The sequence below is a fragment of the Panthera pardus genome, unplaced genomic scaffold (assembly GCF_024362965.1).
Source record: "Panthera pardus isolate Hobbes unplaced genomic scaffold, ASM2436296v1 HiC_scaffold_1, whole genome shotgun sequence".
Taxonomy (NCBI): domain Eukaryota; kingdom Metazoa; phylum Chordata; class Mammalia; order Carnivora; family Felidae; genus Panthera; species Panthera pardus.
The window spans coordinates 21,332,329-21,351,941 of NW_026526654.1; the positions used below are offsets into that span (position 1 = coordinate 21,332,329).

At 42.6% G+C, this 19,613-nt stretch overlaps 1 protein-coding gene across 23 annotated transcripts in view; it reads left to right on the forward strand.

Annotated features, from left to right (window-relative positions):
- The window catches only part of DOCK9 (dedicator of cytokinesis 9), a 289,055-nt gene that overhangs the window by 173,926 nt on the left and 95,516 nt on the right, over positions 1-19,613 (forward strand). For all 23 annotated transcript variants that reach the window (XR_008418584.1, XR_008418573.1, XM_053892064.1 and 20 more), the window contains exons 10-15: positions 4,545-4,619; positions 5,884-6,024; positions 6,331-6,534; positions 6,922-7,044; positions 10,797-10,879; positions 11,456-11,578. Coding sequence is in view for 21 of the 23 variants with exons in the window: in XM_053892064.1 (XP_053748039.1) it covers positions 4,545-4,619; positions 5,884-6,024; positions 6,331-6,534; positions 6,922-7,044; positions 10,797-10,879; positions 11,456-11,578 (749 nt within the window). In the remaining 2 variants the exon portion in view is untranslated. The remainder of the gene's footprint in view (positions 1-4,544; positions 4,620-5,883; positions 6,025-6,330; positions 6,535-6,921; positions 7,045-10,796; positions 10,880-11,455; positions 11,579-19,613) is intronic.

Here is a 19,613-nt window from a genome sequence, read left to right on the forward strand (position 1 = left end):
TTTAGTGGTTAAAGGTAGGGCTCACAGGAGTGAGGGGAACAGCCTTTGTTTTAGACGAATCATTCTCTTGACTTCTAAGCAAGTACCAGTTTTTACAGATTACGGCTCTGTCATTGTCCATTTTCTTCATGTTTTCCTTTCTGCTGAACCCAAAGTATTAGACGGGTTGTGAGCAGGACAGCAACAGCAGGGTCCGGGGAAAAGCCAGTCCAGTTCTTCCTACCTCCACGGTATGGACCAACCACAGGTTATTTTAAGAGGAGGGCTGGTTTCTGTCACTTTGAGAAGTGCTGGGTGGCATAGGCTGTGGGATAATTTTTTTTTACAGCTATGTTTTGTGGGTCCTTAGACTGTGAAAGTATTCATTACAGGAATTTATTTTATCGTCTTTACTGAAACTTAAGTAAAAATAAGTGTGTTTGCTATAATAAGTGAAAATATCCAAAGTTATATAGAGTTAATCTTTCCCCTTCATCCTCCACCCCGACACCCAGAGAGCACTAGTGTTACTAACCTGTTGTAATTCCCCTGGCGTCAAACCGATTGCTCGTGGAAACATACACACATATATAGCGTTTGTAGTTTTTTAAAAAATATGTTCGTGATATATATACATGACTCTGAAACTTGTTCCATGACTTAAAAGTATCTTGTAGATGTCCCTCTGGGGCCGTAGAGGGTCTAGTTTACTCATTTTTCATAGCTGCGTGGTATTACAGATATGGATATTATGCACTTTATTTAACATCTCCATATTCATGAACATTTTGGGTTATTTTCCTTTTTTTAGTCTCTACAATCTGTGCACAGTAAACAACGTGACTTCTTTACAAAATACTTGTGTTCTAGGGATGTTCCCCAAAGTGGGACCTCTGGGTCAGAGGTTATTGTGTTTTTAATGCTTTAAATATTGCCAGGTTGCTTCCCCAAAAAGTTGGAACAACTGACATTTCCATTTCTCTGTGTCCTCACCAGAGGAGTGAAGATGGTATTTCCCTGCTTTAATTTGTGTTTTGCTGCTTAGTGGTGAGATTTTCCTACTATCATATATTTGGGTTTCTTCTTCTCTGACTTGCATGCTCATATTCTTTGCCTCTTTTCTTTTCTTTTCTTTTCTTTTCTTTTCTTTTCTTTTCTTTTCTTTTCTTTCTTTCTTTCTTTTTTTTTTTTTTTTTACTTTTTTTATGTCTTTATTTTGAGAGAGAGACAGAGAGTGCGAGTGGGGGGAGGGGCAGAGAGAGGGAGAGACACACAATCCGAAGCAGGCTCCAGGCTCTGAGCTATCAGCACAGAGCCCGACGTGGGAGCTCGAACTTACAGACTGTGAGATCGTGACCTGAGCTGAAGGCCGATGCTTTTAACCAACTAAGCCATGCAGGTGCCCCCTTTTTTTCTTTTCTAATAGTTGAAGGCCAGACAGCCTCAGTTAGAAGTCAGGCTTCTATTGAATGTGTTGAGGTCTTAGGCAAAGTATTAATTCCTTGTGCCTTAGTGTCTCCTCTTTTAAACAAGGAAAATACTAGGACCCACCTCCTATCGTGGTATAAGATTTAAATGTGCACTTAGGATAATAGCATAGAAATGTTGGCTGTTGTCCATAAAAATTTGCTTTTATCATTATGATACTTCCAGATATTTGTTATTCCCTGACTCTAGGGCAAAGCCCTGCCCTTCCCAAGCCACGTTTTCTTTCTGCCTAGGTTTTACTTGGTAATTCCTTCAAATACCATTTGTTAGGCATCCCCTCTGTTTAATGCATCGTAGGCCACGGAAGGAATGGGGGAAGGAGCTGAGTTTGCTTTTAATCAGCATCATCACAGCTGTCAATGTATGTAAGGTAGACTGTAAGCTTTTAGGTTATTTTTACATCTAAAGGTGTCGCTTCTTTCCCATTAAATGGTTTCTCTAGTGAAGAATATATCCCCTGGATATTAGTGGCAACATCAGGATGCTTTGAGTCTCTTTTGGCTCGTTGTTGATTTTTTTTTCTTTTAATGTGTCTGCATCCCTGGTTGTCCTCTGATTATACAGACCTCCTAGCAGTCGTCCGTGCCGTGTTCATTTCTCATCTTGTCTCATAGTCAGTGTGAGACAACAAGCGTCTTTCAAAAAGGCACCAGGGATTGTATCTACATTAAGAATCCGTTGCTCTGCGGTGGTGTCTGAGATCACAGGCCTTGCCTTTGTTGAAGGACTCCAGAGGAAATTCAGAAGTAGAATGCATTACTGTTGGTGGTGGCTTACAGCACCTGGTACTGATGTTTTTGTTGGGAAACATCATGGTTTGGGCACAAAGTAAAGCAAATTCTCTTGGGTACAGTTAAGTATACTCCACACGCCACAGGTTCTGGCTCTTGTGATGTGAAAAAATAGGAACGGTGACAGGTAAGATGGAGTTAAAAAGTTGTCCCATCCCCCATAGGGCATCAGCTCAAATCACACGATTTGCAGGAGTGTTCCTTACCCCCAGAAGCCTTAAAGCTCCCATAGAGAACGGCGAGATAAACCTTGTTGTGCAGAGAGACTTTAGCCATCATCTTATTCAACATTTTTACTCAGAAATGAAAGTGGAGTCCAGAGAGGCTACGCGGCTTGCTCACATTTACATAACTAGTGAACGAGTGGACTAGAACTAGAATACAGTTTCTTAGTGTTCTGGTGGTCATTTCATTTTGCCAGAGAAAGATGGTTTTTAAGTAGAGTTATGATAGAGATTGGGTCATTGCTAAGAACCAACCTGTTACAACAACCGCATGGCTGAGAATATTAGGAAGATGTTCAGTCTTATTAGTGGTGATCTAGAAATGTAATAGACCGTGTTTAGCCACCAGCAGAGATGGTAAGTCACCCCTTCCACTGTGGCTGTCGCTGCCCACATCACATGCTGAGATGTGAGTCGGTCTGTGGGGAAAGAACAGATGAGAGAGGACCCTCCATTCTGACTCTATAGACTTAACCATGGAGATTGAGAGTCATAAGAATGGATACAAATTTAGAGGAACCAAGCACGAAAAATAATGTGGTTGGCAATGACTTCCACCTTGTGAATGTCTTAGAAGCTTCTTTCTGTTCCCAAATTCCTCTTCTCCAGCCCCTTTGTCTGTCTCCCTCCATGGCTTCTCTTCTTGCCATCCCTTCAGTGTTGGGGCCCCAGGGTTTCTTTTTACAGACCCCTTCACATTTTCCCCCAGGGAATTTCAACTACTCTCAAGGCTCCTCTGTCCCCACCTCTAGACTGATGTTCTCCAAGTCTGTAATTTCAGCCTTCCTCCCTACCTCGTGCTCAAGTTCCATCTCTCTGTCCACAGGCATCTCCACACTCCACTTTATCACCCTCTCCACAAACCTATCTCAATTAATGGGTTCACTGGACAGCAGTCTACCCACATGGGGACTGTGGGCTCTGTGATGGACTCTGCTGTGGGATGGGAGGCAGGTGTGATAAAGAGCCCATGTGGGTCTTCCCCTTAACCCACCTCCTCAGCCCTACCCAAGGGGTTCTTCTAAAATGCAGAACTGGTTATTTTGTTCCCTTGCTTAAAGTAGTGCTGGGTGTTTTTGGCTTCTGAAGGAAATCCACAGTCCCTAACACACAAATCCCAGCTTCATTTCTCTCTACTTTTCCCGTCATGCCCAATGAATGACTTGATCATTGCTCAAGTGTGACTATACCTTTGTACCTGCAGTACCTCCTCCCAGAACTCCCTTCTCCCCTTTTCTGCCAAATGTTTTTGTAATGCAAGGTGGGTCTTCTTCTGGGAACTCTTTTCCGACTGCCACCTCCTGGTCCAGGTTAGTGATCACTGTGCCTTACACTTTCTTTGCCATTCTTACCACCTGTTTGTATTGTCTTCACTAGTATTCCTTGGGTGTAGAGGCTTTGTTTCATTCACATGTGTGTCCCTGGTGCCTGACACATACTGGGTGCTCAGTAAATATCTATTGACTAGACCAGCAATGCTGCCTCCTGCCTGCCACAAACACCAATGGCAATCCTTCAAGATCTGCCATAGGTTCTCTGGCCCACCATTGCAGACCTATTCCTTTCTCTTCCTGGGCTTCTACCTCAATCTTAGATGGACTCAAAATTCTCCTTACCATCTGGGCTCATTTCCCACTCAGCGTCTGTCTGTGCTGTGTGTCCTTTTCATTCAGCCCCAAATATTCATGTTTTCTTACTTTTTGCTGTTCTACTCCTGCATTCATAGCCCGTCCCCTCTTCCATCACTTTATGAAACCTTTCTTGAAAGTAATGGTTAATTATTTTCTTTTGCGTTCTTTGACTGCTTTTGACCCTGAAATTGACTGTAGTTTCATAAGGGCAGGATTAGGTCTTCTTTTCCCCCGTGGCACTCTGGTGTGCTACCTCCTTTGATGGTCTCACCTTGTTCAACATGCAGTTGACTCTCCAGGATGACAGGAGAGTTGTCTGGCAGCCTGGATCTTCAGGATGGGACAAACATGTTTGGACACCTCTGTAAGAAGAGGTTTGTTGTTTTTTTTTTTTTACCGTAATTTTTATTTTTTGTTTATCTTGTTATCAGAGTACCAGAGAAGCTGAAATCAAACTGAAAAGTGAAAGCAGAGTTAAGCTTTTTTACTTGGACCCAGATGCCCAGGTATGAACTATTTTAATGTTTACATTTTTAAACTAAGTCGGGGAAAGAAAACAGACAGATGATACGTTTGTTTTATTTCTGTATTTGCTTGTTTGTTTACTTTGGACTGGTAAGCAACATAACAACAATACAGAACATTCAGGGGAAAAGGAAAAATAAAAAATAACCATAGTCTCATCTCCATTACCACTTCCATTGTGAGTGTTCCATATTCAATAGACTGTGGAAAACTGAGGGATTTACCCAAAGACACTCTCAATCCATAGAGAGCATATAATTTACCCCATAGAAAGACCATCAGACAATAATAAGCATCACTGAAGATGCCCAGTTGGCAGTGGTATTTCCTGACTCACCCAAGGTGCATGTGATCCACATCTGTGCCCTCAAAATCCACACTTGGTGTGGTGGGGCGGGGGTGGGGGTGGGGGGCCCAGGGCAGCTGGGAGGGGATGAAGGTTCTGCTGTATTTTCTCCCATATTTTTCCCCTTTTCATTTGTGATCTTTTTTATAGAACTTCTTTACCCCATTTACTTTAATAATAAATGTCTTTTTTGCTTTACAGATTTCATAACCATGTATATGTTTTTGCTTTTTTGACAATTTTTTGTTGTGATAAAATATACATAACATAAATTTACCATTTTAACCATTTTTAAGTGTGCAGTTCAGTGGCATTAAGTATGTTCACGATGTTGCGCAACCATCACCACCACCCATTCCAGAACTTTTTCATCATCCCAAGCAGAAACTCTATCCACTAAACACTTACTTCCCATTCCTCCCTCCCCTCATTCCCTGGTGACCTCCATTGTCCCTGTCTTTATCAATTTGCCTGCTCTAGGAACCACATTTATGTGAAACAATATATATCCTTTTGTGTCTGGCTTATTGCACTCAGCATGATGTTTTCAAGGTCCATCCATGTTGTAGCATGTGTCAAAATTTCCTTCCTTTTTATGGCTGAATAATATTCCACTGTATGTATATACCAGATTTTGTTTGTTTATTTAGTTGTTGATGGACACTTGAGGTATTCCTAACCATAATTTTTAAGCTTGGCATAATAATCCATGGAGTAGATATACCATCATTTATTTGACCACTGTTACAAACTATATAAACTTATAAAATAGTAGCACTATTGTGAGTTAAGTGAGTTTAGCCTTTTCGTATTTTATGGAGTTTCCTCAGGATACATTTATTATATGTTTGTTTTAATGTGAACATAATATATTTATGTATTTACATTTTCTTTTAAAGAAGCTTGACTTCACATCAGCTGAACCAGAAGTGAAGCCATTTGAAGAGAAATTTGGAAAAAGAATTCTCGTCAAGTGCAATGATTTATCTTTCAATTTGCAATGCTGTGTTGCAGAAAATGAAGAAGGACCCACTACAAATGTAATTTTCCTCTTAAAAAAGTATTTTAAGAAATAGAGATTGCAGATGTACCAGTTGCAATGCAGTCTGGACAGAAAATCCTAGTCTCTGATCAGAGAAGTGCAGTGTTTAGATCAGGATGCGGAGGGTTGTTTAGCCTCAGGGACAGGATATTTGTGACAAATGAAAGGGGTGGAGACTTCTTTCTCTTGAGCTATCATAAATAGGTTTTGTAATTTCTTCTTCGATAGCAGCATTCTCTTTTCCAGACAGTTTGAGCTGTAGTGACGGTCTAGATTGATTTTTTGTTTTTTGTTTTTTGTTCAGGTCGAGCCTTTCTTTGTCACTCTATCCCTGTTTGACATAAAATACAACCGAAAGATTTCTGCCGATTTCCACGTGGACCTGAACCATTTCTCCGTGAGGCAGATGCTGGCCACCACGTCCCCAGCTCTGGTGAACGGTGGCAGGAAGAGCTCACCTGCCCTTCAGGACATCCTTCACGAAGCTGCCATGCAGTATCCGAAGCAGGTGGGAGACAGAGCCCAGCAGTCGTCCCTACTGAGACTTATCTTGCACCTGCTGTGTGAATGCATAATGAGACTCCGCAGCACGCAGCTAGGGGAAATGAGACTGTTGGTTATATCGACAGCATATATAAGCAGGCAGGAAAGGCAAGCTGAGAGAAGAAGAAGCAGTATTTGATTTCTCATTTTTTTTTTCTAAACTTTCTGCTAGTTGCCCACCCCCCTGACCAAATTGCCTTTTTGATCAGATGATAAACTAGCGATAAAGCACTGAGTGCCTCTGAATAGCGTGTTTTAGCACTCTTTGTTGCTTCAGAACGTTTCATGTTCAGGGGATTTGTTTAACGTGGGTGTGAATTTTACTCACTACAGAAAATCTTTTGTTCCCTAGGGAATATTTTCGGTCACGTGTCCTCATCCTGATATATTTCTGGTGGCTAGAATTGAAAAAGTGCTTCAGGGGAGCATCACACACGGTGCCGAGCCATACATGAAAAGTTCAGACTCTTCTAAGGTATGAGTGACTTTTATGCTTTATGATGATAAACATCAATTCAATAAAAGGGCCCTCTGTGAAAATAGAAACGCTTAAAGAAATCAGAGTTAAGCCTTATGTATTCAGCGAGATGTATTTATACTTTTTATATTTTAAAATATGTGCACTCTTCACATAGATTTACTCCTAACCTCATGTGTCCAATTTTCATTGAAAAGTAGTCCTGTATGTAAATAAAATCCTTCATTTGTCTAGACAATCCTAACATCCTAAAATAATTGGCAAAACTGGAATTATGAGCTTAACAGTAAACTTTCTATCATTAAAAAGGACATATATTCTATTCAAATAGAGTGCATTCCACTTGTTGACGTGTCTCTCAGGTTCTGGAATTATCTTTGGGTCCATTTACACTTAAGTGTGAGGCTGGAGACTAGGGGATGGTCTGACCAGTGAGGTCAGTGCTTCAGGTGCCCTGTTTGGTCACACGGGGCAGGTCATGGTGGCAGAGGTGACCTTGGGTAGAAGAGGGAAGGGAAACATACAAGCTGTCTGGTGTGTTTCCCTTACTTTGGCATAGTGCTCACTACTTGGGGAGTGCCTTGGTGGACACACACAGATGTGAATGTTAGAGGTTATCTAGTCAAGAGCTCTTCTCAGGCATCAGAAAACTGAGGTTTACTAAGGTTTAGTTACCTGCTCAGTGCTCTACAGCTAGAGTGACCAGAGGCACCTGACTGTCACTTTCCAGCACGTTGAGCTACCTGGTAGAGTGAGCTAATAGAGTTCTGTCTCTGCTGGCTTTACAGTATTTGTAAGTGCTCGTCTGGGAGATGGCCCTGATACACTGACAAGGACTGGTCAGCAGCAGGAGGGGACACCTCCAAAGGCTCTAAGGGACATTTCCTGAGCTGAATCAGAGCTTCCCCTCATGCTGTCTGTGGCCGGCCATACACCACAGGTGTGTCCACGAGCTGCAGGGTGGTTGTTAAAGAATAGGTTGTAGGAGTCAGAGACCTGGGTGCTGAGTGCCTAGGTACTTTGGAGAAGTCATGTCACCTCTCTGGGCTCTGGTGTCCCATCTATTGTTGAAGGATGATATTGCTACCTGCCCCACCTCCTCTCAGGAACAGCGCTGAGATCAGATAATATACAAGACATTGCTGGGTGCCTGCGTGGCTCAGTCGGTTGAGCGTCTGACTTGAGCTCAGGTGATGATCTCATGGTTCACAGGTTTGAGCCCCAAGTCAGGCTCTATATTAACAGCCCAGAGACTGGAGCCTGAGTTGGATTTTGGGTCTCCCTCTCTCTCTGCCCCTCCCCCATTCATGTTCTGTCTCTCTGTCTCAAAAATAAAAATAAAACATAAAAAAATTTTTTAAATATACAAGACATTGCCGGGGATGCTGCAAATCACTGACACATGTAGGACAATGTTATCATCTATCCCAGCCCCAGCCAGGGGAGAACCCATAGCCCCAGGCACACTGCCTCCAACAGTATGCCTTTCTGGCTGATAACAGCTGGGTCAAGTTTGGTCTCTGGAGAAGAAGCGATTTTATTTTTTAAATCAAGTTTGTAAAACCTTAGATAAGAAGCTCTTTCAGCTCTTCAGTGTTTTGATTAATAATCAATGAAGGCCCAGGATGAGATCGGCTCCCCTGACTGTATGTGATACGTTTCCAGGGCCTAAATGCACCGTCTTTGCTCTTCTGCCTGCCACATGCACGGTTTGAAATTTGGCAGCTCGTGATGGTGCAAAATCACATTTCACTTTGGGCTAGACTTGATGCTCTCCTCCACGCTTCCCAGTGGCCGCCGAGCATCTGTGGAAGTCGGCTCTGCCCTCCTTACGTGTGGGATGCACAGCTCAGCCACGTGTATGTTACTCCATACGTTCACACTTCCAAAGTAATAAATTAAGGCAGAGATTAACCTTTTTATATCAGAATAGGTTTTATATCTCTCTGCTCTCAAGCATGTTGTATCAGAATAGAACTTTTGGCAGAGATATTACCGAAGGATGATTTTCTCATGCATGTCAGAATTGTTTCTTTCCTGTTTTCCAAGATGGTCTAGAACATCATTTAGAGTAAATTTTGTCTTGGAGGAAGAAACTCTTATAAGAAGTCTCTGTAGGTGTAGATCATGAATAGATTAAAAAAGAGGAAGAAAGAAAGAAAAGGGGCGGGGGAGACCAAAGACAAAATTGAGTTTTTCAGTCTTACATACCTTATGTTCCCTGTGCACCCTCAGTAAGTCTGTGGGCTCGGACCCTGTTCGCCGCAGGAAACCGTGAAACTTATTTGAAATCTGGGTTTTAGTTTTAAGTTTTATGCAAATATTGTGTTTTACTCCACAGTATAGTCATTATTGTTAGAAATCTAAAAATGATAGTTTCTATCTGAAAATAGAAGGTAGGCCATTTTACCCTGTGACTGTGTGCCCCCAGTGCCCACAGGATCATGCCCTTCCGGAAGAAGAAATGAAGGAACTGGAGGAGCTCCTGACACGTTTCGGTCAAGACATGTTTCTAATTCATTCGTGAGGGTAGCAATTCTCACAGCATGACTGTGGTAGAATCATAATGTCTGGTAACTGGAAGGGATAGTGAAAAGTACTGTGGCTCACGCCCTTCATTTCTCAGGTGGGGAAAATGGAGCCCAGAGGGGGTTAATGGCCTAGACTCACACCGCTGGTTTCAGTTTGACCGAGAGACAAACAACTCTATCATCTCAGTTTTCGCAAACCTGATGCGCACAGGTCACCGAAGGTCTGGTCAGAAGGCAGGTTCTGACCCAGGGGGTCTGGGGTGGGGCCCGAGACTCTGCATTCCTGATAAGCTCCCAGGTGCTGCTGATGCTGCCGCTCTGACGCACATTGGTTCACAGGCGCTGGATCACAGTTCCCAAGACTGGTTGACTTTGGTGTGCTTCAGTAATGTAAAAGGCCCTCGAACATACCACTCTAACTGAATCAAACTTTTTATCGGGAGCCGTGCAGGATCCCGGTACAAGCACATTCGGGGCACTTGTCCTCCGCTGTAGCGGTAGGGGTACAGTTGATTGATAGACATGTCATGCACACATCTTAGGCCAAAGCGGATCTGCTTCACTGTGCACTATGGGCTTCATAAGTCAAGCCACAACAAATGAAAATTCATCATCAAGAAGTGAAAATAGCAGTAATTTATACTTAGAAAGTAAGAATATAACTAACAGTTGAAAACCCTGGCCTTACTTAAGTCAGCACCTATATAATGTCTTACAGAACGAGTATCTATCCCCCAAATTGTGGGAATCTGCATGAGCTGGAACACATTAGGAGCTATGCTGGCTTAGCATTTTCGTTAGTATTCTCATTTAAACTTTAAGTATTGCCATATATTTTGGCACGAATACCAAGAATTAACAATTGTTAATAACCCAGTGGACTTATAAGTAGCCCTTAGTCATAAAGAACTATGAAAGCCTATGAAATGTCATGCTTGCGGTCTATGAAAGCAACGTTTTAGAAAAGAAAAGACTTAACATTTTGGAAACGGTCCTCATTCTATATTCTTTGAAAGTCACTGCCATAAAGATTGCATTAAACAGAATACTCTGCACCTAGTGTAAGTCCGGCCAGATTTCCTTATAGTGACCCGTGCTTTTCCATGCATCTGATACTAGGGTAGGAGCTTGTTTAATGAACGTGTGATGATGGCTCTTTAGATCATAATTCTGTCAGTGGGGTACAGCACCTCATATCTTGATTCTCGTATCTTCAAGGTTGCTCAGAAGGTGCTGAAGAATGCCAAGCAGGCTTGCCAAAGACTAGGACAGTACAGAATGCCATTTGCATGGGCAGCAAGGTAACGACAATATCTTTTATGCCTCTGATGTAGCTAGAGATACACGGTTATAGATAGATAGACAGACTGACTCATCTCTTTTGTCTTTATTGCCCAGAGGCAAAGAGGATTTAAATGTGTAAAGTTAAAACATAAGTAAGCCCCCTATGTGAATAATCTTTCGTTAGAATCACAGACGGGGAAGATGCTGGCTGGGAGAGCCGTGCGGGGGCCGGTAGGACGGACGGGAGCTCTTGTTGCAGAGCTGCTGTTCTGGCCACGTGTCCCAAGCCCAGCTTGGACAGCGGCCCGGTGGGGGGGCCTGCACATCACCCTTGTTTGTGAGCTCTGCTTCCTAAGCATCTGACTGTGGATGTTGTTGCCTAAGCACGAGCCATTTGCTGGAAATGTTCTCTGTGTAAATTGAGTTAGTTGTGTTCATCGGCGTAAATGTCTTCCATGTTTTCAGATAATGAAATTTCTGTTAGTACAGCCAATGGAATAATAATTAGGCTTCACATAGAAACCAAAGTTAAGCTGTGGATTTATTTTCATCTTTTGGAAGCTCAGTTTAGAACTGTTGTTTGGCTATTTCAGGACGTTGTTTAAGGATGCATCTGGAAACCTTGACAAAAATGCCAGATTCTCTGCTCTGTACAGGCAAGACAGCAATAAGCTCTCCAATGACGACATGCTCAAGTTACTTGCGGACTTTCGGAAGTGAGTCTCAAAGTGTTACTTATTTGCACACCTGAAAAACAGAAGGTGTTTTCTGTGGGGGGAGGGGCGGGAGGGCATTGGGCTCCACTCAAACATCATAGGGGCTGTTGGGTGAGCATGGAACTTTACCTTGAGTCCTTGGGAGGGAAGAGAAGGTCTAACATTGAAGAGTGTCCTGGTTAATTTGAATGACATTTTCAGTGGTGCTGTGAGGGCAGGGTGAGGATAGAGATGGGCCTAGGGAGGAAGGAGACAGTTGAGGAACCTTTGGCAAGAGATGGGAAAGGACACAGCAAAGGCAGTGCAAGTGGAAATGGGAGGAAGGGACTAATTCAGGTCACATCGGGGAAGCACCTGTACTCTGCCTGGGGTTCCTGATTGGGAGAAGGATGGGAGGAGAGAGAAGTGGGTGGTAGTCTCGGATAAGCAACCTCCCAGTTTCTGACCTGCACAGTGGAGTGACTCATGTACCGTTAACTGGATGATGGAAGGGAAGAACAATAACTTACATCGTACTTACTGTTTACCACCATTGTTCCAAATGCTTTACCTGTGTTAACAATTGTATTTGTTTCCTAGGGCCGCCATAACAAAGTACCATAAACTAGGGGGCTTAAAACAATGGAAATTTATTCTCTCACAATTTTGGAGGCTAGATGTCCAAAACCAAGATATTGGTGGGGTCATCCTTGCTCCAGAATCTCAAGGGGAGGGTCCTTCCTTATTTCCTCCAGCTTCCCGTGGCTCCAGGCATTCCTTGGGCTTATGGCGGCATCGCTCTAGTCTCTGTTTCTGGCTTCACACGGCCACCTTCCTGTGTGTTTCTGTTCAAATATTCTTCTTATAAAAGAACTTGTCAGGTTGGATTAGGGCCAACCCTAGTGACCTCGTCTTCCCTTGATTGCATCTGCAAAGACCCTATTTCCAAATAAAGACACATCCATAGGTACCAGGGATTAGGACTTTAACATATGTGTTTGGGAACACCATCCAGCCCACAGCAACGTGGTAAAGAGAGGGAACGCACTGGCGGGGTCGTTCTGACTGAGAACCTGCTCCTATCACCGTGCTGTTGCGGTGTTCCATCATGATGGTCCACTTCCGAACTCACACAACTGATTGCCTTTGCTAGGGACATGGGCTTTAGAGCTTTTCTGGGAAAATTCTGGGAATGAGAAAGAACTGAGGCTATTAGAAGGTAATGAAATGAAAATCATGGGGACGCCTGGGCGACTCCGTCAGTTGGGTGTCCAACTCTTGATTTCGGCACAGGTCATGATCTCACAGTTTGTGAAATCAAGCCCCTCTTCGGGTTCTGCACTAATAGCACAGAGCCTGCTTAGGATTCTCTCTTTCTTCTCTCTGCCTCTTCTCCTCTCTTTCTCTCAAAATAAATGTTAAAAAAGGAAAAGAAATTAAAAAAGAAAGAAAAAAAAAGAATGGTGAAGAACCAGCCACTATTGTATACCATAGGAAACCTTAGTCTTGTTTTTTTATTTGGGAAAAAAAACACATATCAAAGTAACAATGTCACTTGGCTTAGAACTCAGGACTGGCGGTTTAGCTTTTGGTTCATTTTTACTTTTACTTCTCTCTCTTCTGATTTTTCAGCATTCTTATTAGAGCCATAATTAACATCTCTAAAAAACCTTTACTTACTGATAGTAGTATATTGTCATCTGTAACGTGTTTACATACAGTAACTATTGTCATGTTTCACCCTTGCTTATAGAATAAAAACTCATTTTACTCTGTTTTGTTTTTTGAAAACTCCAGTCGCCTTTAGTTAAATAGATTACAATTTTCCTGCACTAGCCCACCGTGCAGTTCTTAGTAATCATGATGTGGGTCCAAACGTAATCACTTAGGACGGGGTACACACTATATTGTTAAGGAGGAGAAAGTATATCTGTATGACCTCATTTTTTAAAAAATATATGAAATTTATTGTCAAATTGGTTTCCATACAACACCCAGTGCTCATCCCAACAGGTGCCCTCCTCAATACCCATCACCCACCCTCCCACCCCCATCAGCTCTCAGTTTGTTCTCAGTTTTTAAGAGTCTCTTATGCTTTGGCTCTCTCCCACTCTAACCTCTTTTTTTTGTTTTCCTTCCCCTCCCCCATGGGTTCCTGTTTAGTTTCTCAGGATCCACCTAAGAGTGAACACATGTGGTATTTGTCTTTCTCTGTATGGCTTATTTCACTTAGCATAACACTCTCCAGTTCCATCCAAGTTGCTACAAAGGACCGTATTTCATTCTTTCTCATTGCCACGTAGTATTCCATTGTGTATATAAACTACAATTTCTTTATCCATTCATCAGTTGATGGACATTTAGTCTCTTTCCATAATTTGCTATTGTTGAGAGCGCTGCTATAAACATTGGGGTAGAAGTGCCCCTATGCATCAGCACTCCTGTATCCCTTGGGTAAATTCCTAGCAGTGCTACTGCTGGGTCATAGGGTAGGTCTATTTTTAATTTTTTGAGGAACCTCCACATTGTTTTCCAGAGCAGCTGCACCAGTTTGCATTCCCACCAACAGTGCAAGAGGGTTCCTGTTTCTCCACATCCTCTCCAGCATCTATAGTCACCTGATTTGTTCATTTTATCCACTCTGACTGGCATGAGGTGATAATCTCAGTGTGGTTTTGATTTGTATTTCCCTGATGAGGTTGTGACGTTGAGCATCTTTTCATGTGCCTGTTGGCCATCTGGATGTCTTCTTTAGAGAAGTGTCTATTCATGTTTTCTGCCCATTTCTTCACTGGATTATTTGTTTTTCAGGTGTGGAGTTTGGTGAGCTCTTTATAGATTTTGGATACTAGCCCTTTGTCCGATATGTCATTTGCAAATATCTTTTCCCATTCCGTTGGTTGCCTTTTAGTTTTGTTGGTTGTTTCTTTTGCTGTGCCGAAGCTTTTTATCTTCGTAAGGTCCCAGTAGTTCATTTTTGCTTTCAGTTCCCTTGCTTTTGGGGATGTGTCAAGTAAGAAATTGCTATGGCTGAGGTGTATGACCTCATTTTTGAGAAGAAAACATTTTATATGCTTTTTGTGTGTAAATGAAGAAATGGATAGGCAAACAGCTAGCCATGTAGAAAGATAGTCATCAAATAGCCATGTCGGGTGTATACCAAAATGGTGGGCATGGTTGTCTCTGAGGGCTAGGTGTATGGATGACTTTTAACTTATACTTGATAGCTTTCCATGATTTTATGTGGACTTTTTTTTTTTTTAAACCAACATTTACTTTCATATTCTGACAAACAAACAATGAGGTTTTCTACATGTGGCAGTGGTTGGAAGCCCTGTCTTGGAAGTTGTGTGCCAGGCAGGCTAGCTGGAGACTGCTCTGGCTGGGGTGGGTCTTTGGTGGCAGCCCCAGCTTACTGTTCTGTTCCTCAGCGGAGGTGAAGGGTAGGCTCTACAGGGTCTTTAATGAAAAAGTGATCTGAGTGGAGAGCCGATGGCCAGGAGAAGCACAAGCCTTCGCTGCTTCAGAGCACAGCGGTAGCCTCCCCAGCATACTGGGCTTTCATGAGTGTGCTCAGTAGGAAGGATCTTGTGGGAGGAGCGTGTTCTAGAGGGCCAGCCAGAGAAACCCACCAATAGGGATGTGATTCTGTCAGCCTCAGAAGATGCAAAGGGAAGCCTTTGTTCTTCCTTCTCAGCAAAATCCAAAGAAATGCCCGTGTCTGCTCCCTGTGCTTTTCACAGTGGAGCTAGGGAAGTGGAGGTTTCCTTTTTTTTTTTTTTCTTTTTAACCTTGGCATTGTTCTTTTCCTTTTCCCTTTAATTAATTAATTAATTAATTTGTTTGTTTGTTTGTTCGTTTTCTTACAGAGAATAATCTCATGTCACTGACCTGGGCACCAGCCAGGTGTAAAACTATTGTTACTGCTCCCATGATTGTCTCAAAATGTCATTTAATAATGGATGGGAAAAATTTTCTCGAGCTGCCCCCAGTCTTTAGAAAACAGCCAGCACATCTATCTCATAGGCCACTCCTCCCTCTCCTTTGCAATAAGTACCAGGGGTGTTTTCCAAGACTTAATAGAAAATAGTTCTGTCAGATAGATGGTATTGCTGACACGTATGCTTCCAGAAACATTTACCTAAGAAGAAACACTTGGTATTTTATCCTTGTTTGATTTGCTCACGGTGGTGTCTTTTCTAACTTCTGCAGGCAATCTGAAAGCATGAAGGCAAAGTATAAAAACAGATCATTTTCTTTCCTTTTCTTTTCAAAAATTTTTTTTAATTCTAGTTAGTTAGGATACAGTGCAATATTGGTTTCAGGAATAGAATTCAGTAATTCCTCACTTACATACAACACCCAGTGCTCATCATAGCAAGTGCCCTCCTTAGTACCCATCACCAGTCCAGCCCATCCCCCACCTACCTCCGCTCCAGCAACCCTCAGTTTGTTCTTTATACTTAAGAGTCTCTTACAGTTTGTTTGCCTCATCTTCTTTATCCGTGCATATGCCACATATATGATATGTGCCACATCTTCTTTATCCGTGCATCAGTTGATGGATACTGGGTTCTTTCCATTGTTTGGCTATTGTTGATAATGCTGCTGTAACCATTGGGGTGCACGTACCCCTTCGAATCTGTATTTCTGTACCTTTGGGTAAATACCTAGTAGTATGGTTGCTGGATCGTATTTTTAACTTTTTGAGGAACTTCCATACTGTTTTCCAGAGTGACTGCACCAGTTTGCATTCCCATCAGCGGTACAAGAGGGTTCCCTTTCTCCCTATGCTTGCCAACACCTGTTGTTCCTTGTGTTGTTAATTTTAGCCATTCTGACAGGTGTGAGGTGGTACCTCATCATGGTTTTGATTTGTATTTCCCTGATGATGAGTGATATTGCGCATCTTTTCAAGAATATTTTCTTTCTTTCCTTCTTTTAAAAATTGTTAATGTTTATTTTTGAGGGAGAGAGCGTGAGCTGGGGAGGGGCATAGAAAGGGGGACAGAGGATCCAAAGCAGGCTCTGAGCTGTCAGCACAGAGCCCACTGTGGGGCTTCAACCCACGAACTGCAAGATCATGACCTGAGCTGAAGTCAGACGCTCAACTGACTGAGCCACCCAAGTGCCCCAAGAATATCTTCTTTTAAATGTACTTTATTCTTTTTTTTTTTTTTTTTGGTCTGGTGCAAAAGGTGTTTTTATTAAAGCACAGAGACAGGACCGTGGGCAGGAAGGGCTATCTAAATGTAAACGTTTTTAAGGCTACCACATTGGGTAGGTTTTGGTTTTTTTTTTGTTTTTGTTTTGTTTCGTTTTGTTTTGTTTTTGTAAGGCTTATTTATTTATTTATTTATTTATTTATTTATTTATTTATTTTTGAGGGAGAGAGAGAGAGAAGCATGAGCGGGCAGGGGCAGAGAGTGGGGGGGGGGGGGCATAGCAGAGGATCTGAAGCAGGCTCAGCACTGACGCGGAGCTCGAACTCACAAGCCGTGAGATCATGACCTGAGCCAAAGTCAGATGCTTAACTGACTGAGCCTCTTCGGTGCCTCCACATTGGGTAGTTTAGGCAATAATATTATTAAGGTTTGTGCATGAGACTTACACATATATGTTTATTTGTACCTTTATGTTCTTTGTGCCCAAGTTTGACATTCTTCTCTCCATTTCCCTCCGGTTACATTGCACTGAAGCCAGGTGGGGCTATTGCCTTTCTCTGAAGCCATTGTGTACTTGCACTCCACCATGCTTTGCCCTCTGCCTAAATCATATCCCCATCTGCTTTTGTCTCTCCGAGGGACCTCTGTCCTCTTTCAAGTCCAGTCTGTAACTTATGTCCATGTTGGGAAGCTGGGCCAGGTTGTGTGGCTTCTCTGCTTGAGTCCCCTCTTCTTTTTAAGGGGGAGCCCTAACAGCCCTGCGTCCTATAGCTATGGTGGGGAGTAAATGAAAATGCATGTCAGGGTGATGTCTGTCACTGAGAAGACTCGTCTCTTAGCCTTCCTTCTCCACACTCTAGACACTCGCCTCCCCGTGGAGGTTTGCACACACTGTATGCATGTGTTTGTCATCATCTGTCTGCTTGAGCACAGGAGTCATGTCACATTAGTATTCTGCCTGTGGTGCCTAGTCTAGTGTGTGTCATATCACCATAAGCACTTGATAAATGCTTATTGAAATTTCTCCTAGACATAAATTCAGTGATTTTGTGTAAGCAAAAACATCTCAAATTTCTTTCAATCACAGACACATTTCTTTAAGTGACTCCAAAGCTTTTAGGGGCTATTTCCTTTTACAAAATGCATTTAGAAGATTAGACTTACCACCAACAGACCCACACATGCCAATATTGCCCGTTAATCCCTTTAATGGGTCAGTACAGAAAATAGAGAAGGGAGGACCGGACTGCAGAGACACAGAGGTGAGGACACCAAGTCTGTTGGCCTGGGATGATTGCTGGTTTGTGATACTCCCCTTGCTTCCGGGAGTTGTCAAGTCAGCAGGATTGTATGGGCAGTGGGAAGAAAAACCTTTCCTTTGCCTAAGAGTAAGAGTTTGAGCCTCATTCCTACACTGATATGTAGACAAAAGCAGTTCCCAAATTCCAGATGCCCTATGTGTGTCTACTTTATACATTCATTTAATGCAGTTTTAGGATGGGCTTTCATGCTCAAGGTATTGTAAGTTGTGCATGGAATATATACATTTTTCACCATTAAAAAAAAAAAACTAACCCCAGTTAAAAGATAATTCACTTTGTGTGATACACACACACACACACACACACACACCCCATCACTTTGGAAATGCATATAAAAAAGGGCAGTAGAATTTTCATTGTTTGTAAGGTTTTGATGTGTATTGAGCCAGGTTCCATAAAAGCCCTGAAGTTTTGAAGTAAGTTTAAGACTATATTTAAAAAACCAAGTTGGTAGAAACAGCTTCCACAAAGCCCATGTGCCATGTGCTGTGGAACTAAGCTCAGATCTGTGCTTTCTTGGAAATACATGGACATAATGCCTCTATAGAAATAGCAGCCAGAACTGAAAGCTTTCATCAGGGAAAAGAAACAAGTATAGTTAGACACAGAAGAATATAACACATTGTGCAAAGAGTTCCAGTGAGGATTGTTTAATTAAAACTTGTTGCTTAGAAATCCAGTTATCATAAGTTTATATGAGGATGATGGCAGAGTAATAGAAAAAGTGGTGAAGGGACATACTCACTTATTGGCAGAAATAACCAGCAAGGGATGAAACAGCACTCTTGGACACTTACATTTGGAAACATTCTTTGCAATAAGCAGGATATTTCTGATTCCAGGAAGCAGAAACAACTTCCTAGGTGTCTGTAAGATTTGTGGGATGCAGGGTTCTGTGGTAAGGGGCAGTGTTGAGGTGTTTGAATGAAGAGGTGGAGCAAGGCACTGTATGTCAGGCGAATTTATAGCTGCACAGAAACCCATGGGTCTCGGGGTCGATATCCCCGAAGAGCTCTATGTAAAGTGGAGAGCGACACCGACAGTATAGCATCGTAGGAGCACGCAACGTGTGGGAGGCCTGGTTGCAACAGCAACCAGGAGATGACTGTCGAAGGCACAGTCTTCTAGCTAGTAGGAAGGAATACTGTGGGGGTGCCCGGGTGGCTCAGCTGGTTAGGTGGCTGACTTCGGCTCAGGTCATGATCTCAAGGCTCAAAGGGTCGTGAGTTCGAGGCCCATGTCGGGCTCTGTGCTGGCAGCTCAGAGCCTGGAGCCTGCTTCCGATTCTGTGTCTCCTTCTCTCTCTCTCTCTGCCCCTCTCCTGCTTGCATTCTCTCTCTCTCTCAAAAATGAATATTAAAAAAAAATTTAAAAGAAAAGCATATTATGTTTTTGCATAAATCACACAGTAGGCACAGGGACAAGATAGAGCGGTGATGCTGGGCTGTACCTAGACATCTTTTGGCCAGAAATCTTTAAAAAAAATTTTTTTAAGTTTATTTATTTTGAGAGAGAGAGAGAAAGAGCAGGGGAGGGGCAGAGAGAGGGAGAGAGAGAAAGAATCCCAAG